Source organism: Chenopodium album, chromosome 3 (genome assembly GCF_948465745.1).
Source record: "Chenopodium album chromosome 3, dcCheAlbu1.1, whole genome shotgun sequence".
In the NCBI taxonomy this organism is placed as follows: domain Eukaryota; kingdom Viridiplantae; phylum Streptophyta; class Magnoliopsida; order Caryophyllales; family Amaranthaceae; genus Chenopodium; species Chenopodium album.
Genome location: NC_137836.1, coordinates 83,278,831 through 83,291,191, shown reverse-complemented (window position 1 = coordinate 83,291,191; position 12,361 = coordinate 83,278,831). Strand labels below are relative to the sequence as shown.

At 32.9% G+C, this 12,361-nt stretch overlaps 2 protein-coding genes across 2 annotated transcripts; both read left to right on the top strand.

Annotated features, from left to right (window-relative positions):
• Positions 1–1,846: 1,846 nt before the first annotated feature.
• LOC145620448 (laccase-17-like) lies at positions 1,847–4,837 on the top strand. Its single transcript, XM_081675127.1, has 6 exons — positions 1,847–2,007; positions 2,194–2,345; positions 2,485–2,729; positions 2,850–2,984; positions 3,067–4,050; positions 4,462–4,837. The coding sequence occupies exons 1-6, from the start codon at positions 1,900–1,902 to the stop codon at positions 4,590–4,592; spliced, it is 1,755 nt and encodes a 584-aa protein (XP_081531253.1). The 5' UTR covers positions 1,847–1,899; the 3' UTR covers positions 4,593–4,837.
• A 3,556-nt stretch (positions 4,838–8,393) lies between these two features.
• LOC145620437 (laccase-17-like) lies at positions 8,394–11,593 on the top strand. Its single transcript, XM_081675117.1, has 6 exons — positions 8,394–8,566; positions 8,722–8,873; positions 9,002–9,246; positions 9,386–9,520; positions 9,616–10,605; positions 11,245–11,593. The coding sequence occupies exons 1-6, from the start codon at positions 8,462–8,464 to the stop codon at positions 11,373–11,375; spliced, it is 1,758 nt and encodes a 585-aa protein (XP_081531243.1). The 5' UTR covers positions 8,394–8,461; the 3' UTR covers positions 11,376–11,593.
• The last annotated feature ends 768 nt before the right edge of the window (positions 11,594–12,361 follow it).

The window sequence follows — 12,361 nt, the reverse complement described above, 5'->3', positions numbered from 1 at the left end:
CAATTACATTTACTTATAATATCAGTGTATGTAATATTGAAATATTTTAAATAGTGTGTGGCGATGCTACTTATGGGTTGATTATTTGAATTTCAAAGTATAAACTATTACATAGTATAATTGATACATTTTAAATAGTGTGTGGCGATGCTACTAACGGGTTGATTATTTGAATTTCAAAGTATAAACTACGAAGTATTATATAGTATAATTGATACGAAGTAGTAAATAATATAAAGGCTAATGAAAAATAAACGGCCCAACTTCGAATTATGGCCTGTTTACATTTACTGAACTAAACTGATTGGAGCTGAACTGAAATTAAGTAAATGTGAACAGACCCTTAGATATATTTGACGAGTTGTATATGAAAAAAAATAATTTAATTAATTATAGTTAAGATGAAGAGTTATAACTCAATCAAATCATTTCGAGCTTATTATTAGTCTTGAATTCAAATCTATAATAACCATTATGTATGTTATCTATCACTGGAGAGTACTTCTATGACTCCCCCCCCCCCCCCCCCCCGTAATCTAGAAGGTTTAGTAGTTTAAATTGGGTCAGGATTTATAAAATATTTTTGAATAATCAAATGCATATTCATACACTCCACGTTTTAATAAGTGTTACATATATTTTGACAATTTAATATATTTTCAACAAAAAAAAAAAAAAAATTATAAGTTTTCGCCGGCCCAATAGAATTTAAAATTACATGCTCCTGATTTCCGAAAAAACTTGTATAATTTTCTTAGTTTATTATTTTTTTATTGAAGAAATAATTTTCTTAGTTATTGTTTTCATAAATTAAAAACTTTTTTTCTAAGTAAAAATTAGATACTTCTTTTAATCTTTTCTAATGATTTGTATACACCAAGCTTGGCTCTCGCAATTTATTACTTCAATTGACTATTCATCTAAAAAAAAATTAAACGAAGAAGAAAGTGAAGTTTAATGTTCATTAATTCTTACTGGTTGAATTAATTTGACATAAAAAAAATCAATAGACAAGAACAGTTAGTAATCTTTATCATCTTTATCTTGCTTGAAAGAAAGGCAGATAAAATGTCCTCCTCATGCCGTGTCATGTGTATGATCAATCTATTAACTCCTTGAAGCTCCGCTTAGATTCACATATATTTTCCTATTTGATCAATATCTTATTCACGCTAAATTTACCAAATTTGCGCACCTCACAGCTATAATGATCATGTAAAGGGATGGATTAATTGATTGAATGATGTAATAATGGTCATTTATAATAAGCTAAAATTACTTATCGTTAATAATGATATTAAGTTAAGATATTAAGTTATTTTAGTGTTGATCTAATCATTATAAGTCATTTAGGATTATGCGCATATTAGAAATAGGGATGGGTCATGTTCATTCCTTCGGTTTTGGTTTTGGTTAAAAAAATATACAAATAGTGTAAACTTTAATATTAGTACTGGATGGTCATGTTATTGTATGTTCAATTCATATCGAATTTAATATTCTCTTAAGTTGGGTTCGAAATCAAGTTATTAAGTTGGGTCAACAATCGCCGGCTCTAATAATATCACTCTATAAAAATTATCACATGAAGAATTAAAACTTATACAGATTTATTAATACATACTAGCTAAAATGAGTGTGAATTGAAACAACTTCCAAATGACAATATAAGGTCAAGTAATATCCATGTAATTAAAATTGTCTTGTATAGCACTCTATAGTGATCGAGACCTTAATTATTCAAAAACCTGATTTAAATTTACTCAACCTAGGCATAAACTCCTCACCTTGTCACTCCTATATAAACAACTGTTTAAAACTCTCACTTAGCCTCTCTTCACTTTCACAAAAACGTATCATAAACACCGAGATCGATATCGAGTTTTAGATAGAAGATCTATGGGTGCTTTCACTCTTTCCTTGCCAGCATTTGCTGCGGCCATTTTTCTTTTCTTGGCCAACAATGTTTGGCATTGTCATGGAATAACTAGGCATTATACGTTTGATGTATGTGTCCCCTCTTTTATGAACCAATTTTATTAATTGCTATGATCATGCATCATTATAATCTTTTCTTACAGTGTTAAATTATATCACCCTCTTTTATTAATAATTTGATCATATTGTCTTATTGAATTGATTAACATTTATTATAAAGTTATTATAACTATATATTATGACTTTAATTTGTAGGTAAGATTGCAAAATGTAACACACTTGTGCAAGACAAAGACCATGCTCACTGTCAATGGAAAATTCCCTGGGCCTCCAATTGTTGCTAGAGAAGGCGATCAAGTTGTCGTTAAAGTTGTTAACCATGTCCAAAATAATGTCTCCATCCACTGGTATGATTTTAGAGCAAACTAACCACTAGTAAATTTAAACAATAATTATATATTATGTGCAATTAATAATAATAATAATTTGCAGTAATTATATTGTTGTTTGCAACTTTGCATAATGATGATGAAATTTTATATATAGGCATGGAATCCGGCAAATGGGGAGTCAGTGGGCTGATGGTCCGGCCTATGTAACACAATGTCCAATTCAAAGTAATCACAGTTACGTGTACAACTTTACAATAAAAGGACAAAGAGGGACTCTTTTTTGGCACGCCCACATCTCATGGCTTAGGGCTACTCTATATGGACCTATGATCATCCTCCCTAAGAAACATGAACCGTATCCATTCCCTAAGCCCCATGAGGAGAAAACCATCATCTTTGGTATAAATCGCGGTCAAATCTTTTACTCATTTAGATAAACATAAGAGCACAAACCCTTATGTTATACACACTAGTATGCTACAAACTAATCATGTTGAGTGATGCACGAAAAATGTGTAGGAGAGTGGTGGTACAATGACACTGAAGCAGTTATTCGTCAAGCCCTTCAGAGTGGAGGAGGCCCTAATGTGTCCGATGCTTATACATTCAATGGATTTCCGGGTCCATTGTACAATTCATGTACAGGGGCTAAAGGTGCTTAATTCGATATGCCTAGTAACATTTTGCTTTCCTTATAACAACAAAACTTTATAATTTCAATATTGTTGTATATTAGGTTTGGAAGATACATACAAGCTAAAGGTCAAGCCAGGGAAAACTTACCTCTTGCGTTTGATCAATGCTGCACTCAACGACGATTTATTCTTTAGTATAGCCAACCACACCATGACATTGGTTGAAGCTGATGCACTCTACCTTAAGCCATTTGAAACCGACATTCTTCTAATAGCACCAGGCCAAACCACCAATGTTCTCCTTAAGACCAAGCCTATTCCAAGCCATACCTCTTACCTAATGGCGGTTAGCCCCTACTTTACCGGTAGTGGTACCTTTGACAACACAACCGCGGCAGCCATACTAGAGTACGAAATGCCACCAAAGCCCTCATCCATCCACAAGGTCATTAACGTTACATCCAAAGATCTTCCTCGTCTACCTTCAGTCAATGACACTTCATTTGTAGCCAATTTTAGTAACAAGTTTCGAAGTTTGAACAATGCTAAATACCCCGTTGATGTTCCACAAAAAGTTGATAAAAACTTCTTCTTTACAGTAGGACTTGGAACTAGCCCTTGCCCTAAGAACCAAACATGCCAAGGGCCTAATAACAACACTAAATTCGCGGCCACAGTTAACAACATTTCTATGGCTCTCCCATCAACCGCTATGCTTCAATCCCACTTCTTTGGCCAAAATGATGGGGTTTACAAGACCAATTTCCCTCAATTCCCTCTCAAAGAGTTTAACTACACCGGCACGCCCCCAAACAACACCAATGTGATGAATGCTACTGAAACTGTTGTGATCCCTTATAACACAAGTGTTGAGGTTGTTATGCAGGACACTAGTATTGTTAGCGCTGAGAGTCACCCTCTTCATCTTCATGGCTACAATTTTTATGTTGTCGGTCAAGGTTATGGCAACTTTAACCCTAACAAAGATCCTGCCAAATATAATCTTGTTGATCCTGTTGAAAGGAACACGGTGGCCGTGCCTTCCGGTGGTTGGGTTGCTATTCGATTTAGAGCTGATAATCCAGGTTAGTGTAACACATTCCAATAAAATTTGTCCTATCATTGTAAATTTTGGCATCATGGGTCTTAAACGAAGTACATACATATATAGTAACGTACCCTTGTCATTCACTAGTCTAATTTAAATTGGATAGCTAGAAATTTCTCTTTAATTAATTAGGTAGGATACAAATTAGTAAATGTGGCTAATAATGTTCACCAATTAATAATTGAAAATCATATGACAACTAAACAAGTGTCACATTAACCTAAGTTTTAATATAAAGCAATGAACATGTAGTCATGTACTATCAATGTATCATTTTCATGTAGATTTCATGCTTAATAAATTGTTACAAAATAATAGATTAAGATGTAATTAATATTATGATTAAGAAAGAATGAAGATCTTACCAAGTAATAATGCTATGAAACAGGGGTATGGTTCATGCATTGCCATTTTGAGGTACACATCAGTTGGGGACTAAGGATGGCTTGGATTGTCCTAGACGGCAAGCTACCCAATCAGAAGCTGCCACCTCCGCCCGCCGACCTTCCGAAATGCTAACTGATCGATCACACGGTACCCTGGCCATCTGCCATTTTGATTGCTAAAAGTGGAATTGAATTGATTTGAATTTCAGCTTTTGTTTGTTATGGGATTTTGCTTGAGTGAGGATTGTAAGTTGTAAAAGCCAGCTCAGGAGTTGAATTTAATTATTTGTACATGTAGAATAATAAAGGCGGCTTTGTAACATTTGATTTTCCTAAGTTTTACTTTCAATTTCAATAAGAAAAAGGCGTTTTATTTCAGTGTAAGACCTCTAATTTGTCCAAGACTTATTATTCTTGATTGACACATTCTCCAATCTCCATGATCTACATAGCCAATACATAATTGACTTTCATATGTACGTTTTAGGATAACTTGATCTCTTGAAAATTTTAATTGTAATATAGGGTCTCCCAACCATACGTTAAAGACGGCATGCACAACTTAATCCGTTTTAAAGTCTAAATATAATCAAAGTGATTGTATATACAAATAAGTTATCAATGTATTATGGTATAATGATGGAAATATTATTTGGAAAAATAACTAACAAGATTTTTTACTAGAAACGTTCATGTACAATTTCTTCTACTTTTCCTTCTTTCTTTTTTTTTTTCTTTTTTTTTTTTTTTGAGATTATGAACTGGGCCCTGCAATTTGGGCTTCACATTAAGAATTTAAGACAACAGCCCAGTCCAACTCTTTTTTTTTTTTGAAAGAAAATCCGTGGCCCTCTTTTTAACAGCATTCCGTAGCCATTACAAAAGGAATCAGCATCAGCCACATAAGGGAGTACTATGAGTCTATGATATTATAATTACTCGTATATTTTTTATTTGAGGAAATTTGATACTTTATATTAGCCATATTATGGTTTTTTTTTCATGGCAGAATACACAACACAACCACACGGACAATACAAATTACACTACGGAGTACTTAACCATTACATCAAGATCTCATTACTTTATTAGTAATTACATTAGTTACTTTGATTAATTTTGTTAACAGGTAAGAAAAACGAAAACATTACGAAACATTAATTTGCTAATTGGAAGCAGATAAATTATTTTTCACATGGTAGGAGTACATTACCCAAAATTTGTGAGACGAATGAAAAAATCAAGCTAACAGAAGATGAAGTCAATCATAACAAAATCTAACAAACAATTAAGTTGAACAAATCACTGTCTTGTCATTAACAGAAGCGACTGGTAATGGCTGTTGACAGACAAGATACAAGTTCAGATTAACTTTACCAAATTTTAGGAGTTGTAGTGGGAATAGGGAGCTAATTTTAAGGGTCAACAAATTACTTTATTCTAAATAAGCTCTAGCTAAGTTAAGCTACTACTTTTGGTTTTCTAGCTACTTCAATTCAACAACTTTCCCTAATTTAAATTCATTAGGTAAAATTTTAGAGTTTATAATAAAGTTTAATTTGCTTTGCTATTATAAATCTAAACTGTTGTTAATGGACAAAAACTATATAAGAGGACATACTTGTAACCTAGCTACTCCGTAATAGATATTGTCACAATAATATAATAACATTATTATAGTAATGTTGTTGACGTGCAATTACATGCATGCATGCACATAATAATTGTATGGCAAGCTTATTTTGAGGGCTTTTAATAATATAATTAATTAAATTAAATATCCTTGAGTACAGTAGAAAGCAAGGTATAGTGTCTTACAAGGTGCATGGTTGGTGTAACTACAGTGCAAACTACTACGGACTATTACTACTTGCGTTTGAATTGCGATTGATATATACTTCAAACACTCTAATTAATAAGTTTATTCTATGTCAAAAAAGTTCCAATTGATATGTTATATTTCTTCCGTTCTTTTGTAAGTACACATGTATTTATCAATACAAATTTTTCAACGAATATTAATATCAATTTGTAGTCCTACTTTATAAAAAAATGAAAATTTGTTAATGTTTCGTATATATCGAGACGAAGTTAATAAGACCTCACATGAGCATATTTTACCTCACGTGTAAATAAAAAAATGCAGTTAAAGAAAAATCATTTTTTAATAAGTTTGTCCAATAAAGTAATCAAAAAAACAAACCAATTTAAAATTGAATATAGTGATAGTTATTTTAAGAATTGAAAATCAAAATTTATTGTTAACGGGACTAACATCTCAACTAGTAATCTCTATTTGATATTTTCTATACTACTCAAAAGTTTGACTTACTAGTGACACTTGAACTCAATTACTAATTTTTAATTGTTTGAGAACTAATATAATAACGATTATTAAAAAAAAAAAAAAAAATTGAAGAAAAAGCGTAGACAACAGGAAAGGCGGATAAAATGTCCTTCTCTAAACGAGAGACAGAGAACGTGAACGCAAATTCACACTTACACTTGTGCTTATTAGTGGGACCTTAATTAGCTCTCTCTCGAACTAAAACCATTACCAAATTTAAAGCATTATTTCTTAACTAAGGATGGTAACTTGGTAAGATTCAGCATCTTGATTACGTACTAAGGCTAATTATTATTTTTAATATCTTCAAATCAACATGCTTGGATCATTATAACAAGATTCAACGTCCAAAACTACTATACTTGGGATAAGATAGGATTAAAAAAATAGTTATTAATTGGGGCAATGTTTCTTAGGGGCTGGTCATTCAGCTTACTTTCAGTTCAGTTCAGTTTAGTTTAGCTCCAATTAGTTTAGTCCAATTCAGCTCTTAATTAATTTCTTTCTCTCATAAAATATTCAGTTCAGTTCAACTCCAATCAGTACAGTTCAACTCAGTTCAGTAAATGTAAACAGGTCCTTAGTCTTTGGAATTGATGAACAGTAACTTGATATACCTTGGATAATAGTTGTGTTATGATGGAATAAGAAAGATTAATGAATAATACTGCATAAATTTATGGGGTTCACTAATAATATGTTAGCAATATGTATAACTATGGATGGACGCATAAAGTTTTATTATTGTAGTTTTAAAATGTAGGTAGTTCATATGATACTCCCAAACCGAACAAAATAAGCCCTGAATATTAGTCCGAACAGAAAATTGCAACATAATAGCAGATATCATCATTATTATTAAGAATTCAAGAGTCAAGATAACCCCACATGTTGAGTCATTCATAGGATGAGAGGTGAAACATATTCAATGCATAATTAGCATGAGGTAACTTTTATTTTTATGTAAAATTGATTATGATTTCTTATATTTTTTTTATTATCTTTAGCACATACAATGTCATTTTTAAATGGCCTTCCAATTAATATGAAGTATATGAACACTAGAAATATCCATTGAGCTATGCGATACATTACTTGTTATAGTTTATAAACTTATATAGCATACATAAAATTCCTTTGTGAAAAGAAATAAATGCCTTTCAAAAACTTAGAAATACTAGAATTTCACATTGAGTCACAATTCTTACAAACATATGGAGTAACTAAAATAAAATATTTAAGTACATACACATATTGACATATATAGTAATGTTAATGAAATTAATAGAGATATGACTAACTATACAGCAAGTACGTGTATGAGAAAAAATGGTCGGATAAACATAGAAATAACTCATTTAGTAATCCAAAACAAAAATGGAAAGTTATAACTTGAAGCAATGAAGCTTTAGAACAACTTCCAATCGACAAAATATTAGGAGATATTATGACCATATAATATTGACTTGAATAGCACTCAAGGGTGAGTGACAAGTCCCTCAAAAAATTTAATCACCTAATTGCGCACCCAACCCAAACATACCTTTACCACATCATTCTTATATAAAAACTATGTTAACTCTCACTAATCACTCCAAACTTACACAAAATAATATAACATCTACACACAATATTCTATTCTAAAGAAAAAAAAAATGGGTGCTCGTTTTCTTTCTTCTCCTGCATTTTATGGAACTCTACTTTTGTTTATTGCCAATATTTGGTTGTGTCATGGAGTGACAAGGCACTATAGATTTGATGTATGTATTTTTTTTTTTTTTTTAAAAATTACTTTTTCATTAGCCAATGAAATTTTTATCTTATGATGCATGCTTCTTTTTATGTAATGATTTAATTTATTGCTCACTACGAGTATAAAGTTTTTTTTGTTGGATTTTGCATTATGATTTTGTAGATAAAGTTGCAAAATGTGACACATTTGTGCAAAACAAAGAGCATGATCACTGTGAATGGCAAATTCCCTGGGCCAAGAATCATTGCTAGGGAGGGTGACCGTGTCATTGTAAATGTTGTAAACCATGTCAAGAATAATATTTCAATCCACTGGTAAGATAAATTAAATTAAAGCTAGTGATAAATTTTGTTGTTATCAAAATTAAATGAGATGTAATTCGTCGATTATGCCTGGCCTCGACCATTTTATTTTATAAACTAATAATCATTTAATATTATAGGCATGGTATTCGACAACTAGGGAGCCCATGGGCAGACGGTCCAGGTTACATAACACAATGTCCAATTCAGATAAACAATAGCTATGTGTACAACTTTACGATCAAAGGTCAAAGAGGGACTCTTTTTTGGCATGCTCATATCTCTTGGCTTAGGGCATCTGTTTATGGACCTATCATTATTCTCCCAAGGAGAAATGAATCCTATCCATTCCCTAAGCCTCACAAGGAAGCCACCATAATGTTTGGTACGTTTTATTATTATGACTAAGCTAATTAATATTATAATCAACACCTAGCTACTTTGCTGTTACATGCATGCTTTAACCCCTTTAAAGCTAATATAGTTGATCACATACATATATTTTGCCCAAATTTATGTTGTAGGTGAATGGTGGAACAATGACACTGAAGCAGTCATTAGTCAAGCCCTTCAAACTGGCGGAGGCCCTAACGTATCGGATGCATATACGTTTAATGGATTTCCAGGGCCATTGTATAATTCATGTACCGGAGCTAAAGGTACTTGATAGTCGACACATCACTGGATTATACAACCGAAACATTTTTGTACTTCGTATATATTAATACAATTTGGCTTTGGCTTTGGCTTTTAGGTATGGCGGACACGTATAAGCTTAAGGTTGAGCCAGGGAAGACTTACCTCTTGCGGTTGGTTAATGCTGCACTCAATGACGAACTATTCTTCAGCATAGCAAACCACACTATGACATTGGTTGAAGCCGATGCACTCTACCTAAAGCCGTTTAATACCGACATTTTAGTCATTGCACCAGGTCAAACCACCAATGTACTCCTTAAAACCAAGCCTAATCCTAGACATACCACATACCTAATGGCAGTTAGGCCTTACTTCACCGGTAGTGGCACCTTTGACAACACTACCGCGGCAGCTATCCTAGAGTACGAAATCCCATCAAAGTCCTCCTCGGCCACTCATCACAAGATCCTCAATCTAACCTCTAAGGATCTCCCTCGTTTACCTTCCATAAACGACACTTCTTTTGTAGGAAATTTCTCCCAAAAATTCCGAAGTTTGAACAATGCAAAGTTTCCAGCTGAAGTCCCAAAAAAAGTGGACAAACACTTCTTCTTCACAGTAGGACTTGGAACTAGCCCTTGCCCTAAGAACCAAACATGCCAAGGGCCTAATAACCGGACCAAATTCGCGGCCTCAGTAAACAACATTTCTATGGCCCTGCCATCAACTGCCCTGCTTCAATCATATTTCTTTGGCCAAAATGCAGGGGTTTACAACACTAATTTCCCTCAAATACCGCTTAAACAATTTAATTACACCGGCACACCACCTAATAATACTAATACAATGAATAACACCGAAGTGTTAGTGATCCCATTTAACACAAATGTGGAGCTTATTATGCAGGACACTAGCATTATTAGCGCCGAGAGTCACCCTCTTCATCTACACGGCTATGATTTCTACGTCGTTGGCCAAGGTTTTGGTAACTTTAACCCTAAAAAGGACCCTGCCAACTATAATCTTGTTGATCCTGTTGCTAGGAACACCGTTGGAGTACCATCCGGCGGTTGGGTTGCCATTCGATTCAAGGCCGATAACCCAGGTTAGTATTAGTACTACGTGTATAAATTATATATACGCAAATTTCCTATTTCATTCATATTATCTGTCACTTAAAATATCAACTCGGACTGCATAATAATAATAGTAAACAAGTAACATGTTCATTTGTGCATAATTGTTACATATTCGCATGCATTTGCAACATTTGAACAAGAATGAATATTTGACAGCTACTAACTTGGATTAGACAGTCAACATTATTCAAAGTGGCACAGAAAAATGCATGTAACAATCTAGAATATTTGTCGTAAACTTGTTGTAATCACCATCTAATATTCTTATTAAGCATTGACTATAATTGAATAGCCATTAAATCACGACCCTTTTAATTAAAGGGACAAGATTAAGACTTTTCATCAATTGGATTAGATTGTGTACCAACAAGTGGTAATTACATAAGCTAAGGTTAATAATAAAACAAGTGCTAACATTAGGATACACTAATAACGATATTTTAACCAAAGTGTACGGTTAAGTAATGATTAAGTTAGTCTAAGAACACAAGTGTTGCTTTATTAATATCTTATATTTTTATTAGTATGAAGTATTGTGATTAATTAACAATAATGGAATACCTTAATTTACAATTAATTAATTAACTTTGTGTAATTGAAAACAGGAGTATGGTTTATGCATTGCCATTTTGAGGTTCACGTGAGTTGGGGACTAAGGATGGCTTGGATTGTCCTTGATGGAAAATTACCCAATCAGAAGGTGCCACGTCCGCCGGCTGACCTTCCCAAATGCTGATTTGTCAGCCTTTTCATTGGCCGTTAATTCGTTACAACTTACAAGTTTTTTTTTCCGTGTTTTTGTATGATTTTAATTTATTTTGTTTTTGTGTGATGGTTTTGCTTGAGTTTGAGAGAAAAGCAAGGTGAGGCATTGAATTGTAGAGTTTGTTTGGAATAAGGATGGTTTTGTACAATTAATTCCCAATTTTCCATCTAATGAAATTCAAATCAAGATATTATGAGTTTTAATTTGAGGCTAATTATCCACCGTCCATTTATTTTACACTCGAAATTGAAATTAATATGAGTACATACAAATCAAATAACTTTAATTAATTTCACTAAAAATGAATACGATCGCTATGATTTACATAGTACTCCGTGTAATATTACATACGCATAAGACAAGTGTACCGTATAAAACATGTTTAAGTGCGTTTACTCCATGCTACTTTTTTTTACTTATTATAGTTAGATGAATGTAAATTATACATGCTACCTAGTTGTCATAGGACGTGCATCATGTTCTTGAATAAATAGATGATTATTATGTAGGTGAAAATATCTTATAGTAATTAATTTTTTTACCGTACTTTACCCGATGGTTCTGTTTTAACCGTTGGAGTATTTGGGTGGGTTGGTGGAAAAGAAAAGGAGAGAGGCAGTAGTTAAATTTGAGTGGCAAAGTAGTTGGGCCATAACCCGTAAATAATGTCATCTTCGTTGCTTAATTTCAAACCCACAACAGATGAGGCTGAGTTGACAGGCGGGCCCAAGGCCCTAAATTCCAGAACCTAGACATGCTGTGGGCCCAAACATCTGAATTTCTTTCTTATCAAACAGAAAAGCAGATGTAAAGCCCTATGGTTGTGATACTAATGACTTTGATGATTTTTTTTTAATTTCTTCTGTTCATATCATTTCTCAATTATTATCCAACTTCTTGTTTCCAATTTGTAAGAAATTTCTGATTTTTGTTTCCAATTTGTAAGATTTTTTATT

What these genes read in the sequence shown, in the direction of transcription:
- LOC145620437 (XM_081675117.1), top strand. Translation starts at nt 8,462, where the DNA reads ATGGGTGCTCGTTTTCTTTCTTCTCCTGCATTTTATGGAACTCTACTT. An exon ending in AATAATATTTCAATCCACTG is followed by an intron (nt 8,874 to 9,001) that starts GTAAGATAAATT and finishes TTAATATTATAG; the next exon opens with GCATGGTATTCGACAACTAG. An exon ending in GGAAGCCACCATAATGTTTG is followed by an intron (nt 9,247 to 9,385) that starts GTACGTTTTATT and finishes TTTATGTTGTAG; the next exon opens with GTGAATGGTGGAACAATGAC.
- LOC145620448 (XM_081675127.1), top strand. Translation starts at nt 1,900, where the DNA reads ATGGGTGCTTTCACTCTTTCCTTGCCAGCATTTGCTGCGGCCATTTTT. An exon ending in AATAATGTCTCCATCCACTG is followed by an intron (nt 2,346 to 2,484) that starts GTATGATTTTAG and finishes TTTTATATATAG; the next exon opens with GCATGGAATCCGGCAAATGG. An exon ending in TTCATGTACAGGGGCTAAAG is followed by an intron (nt 2,985 to 3,066) that starts GTGCTTAATTCG and finishes GTTGTATATTAG; the next exon opens with GTTTGGAAGATACATACAAG.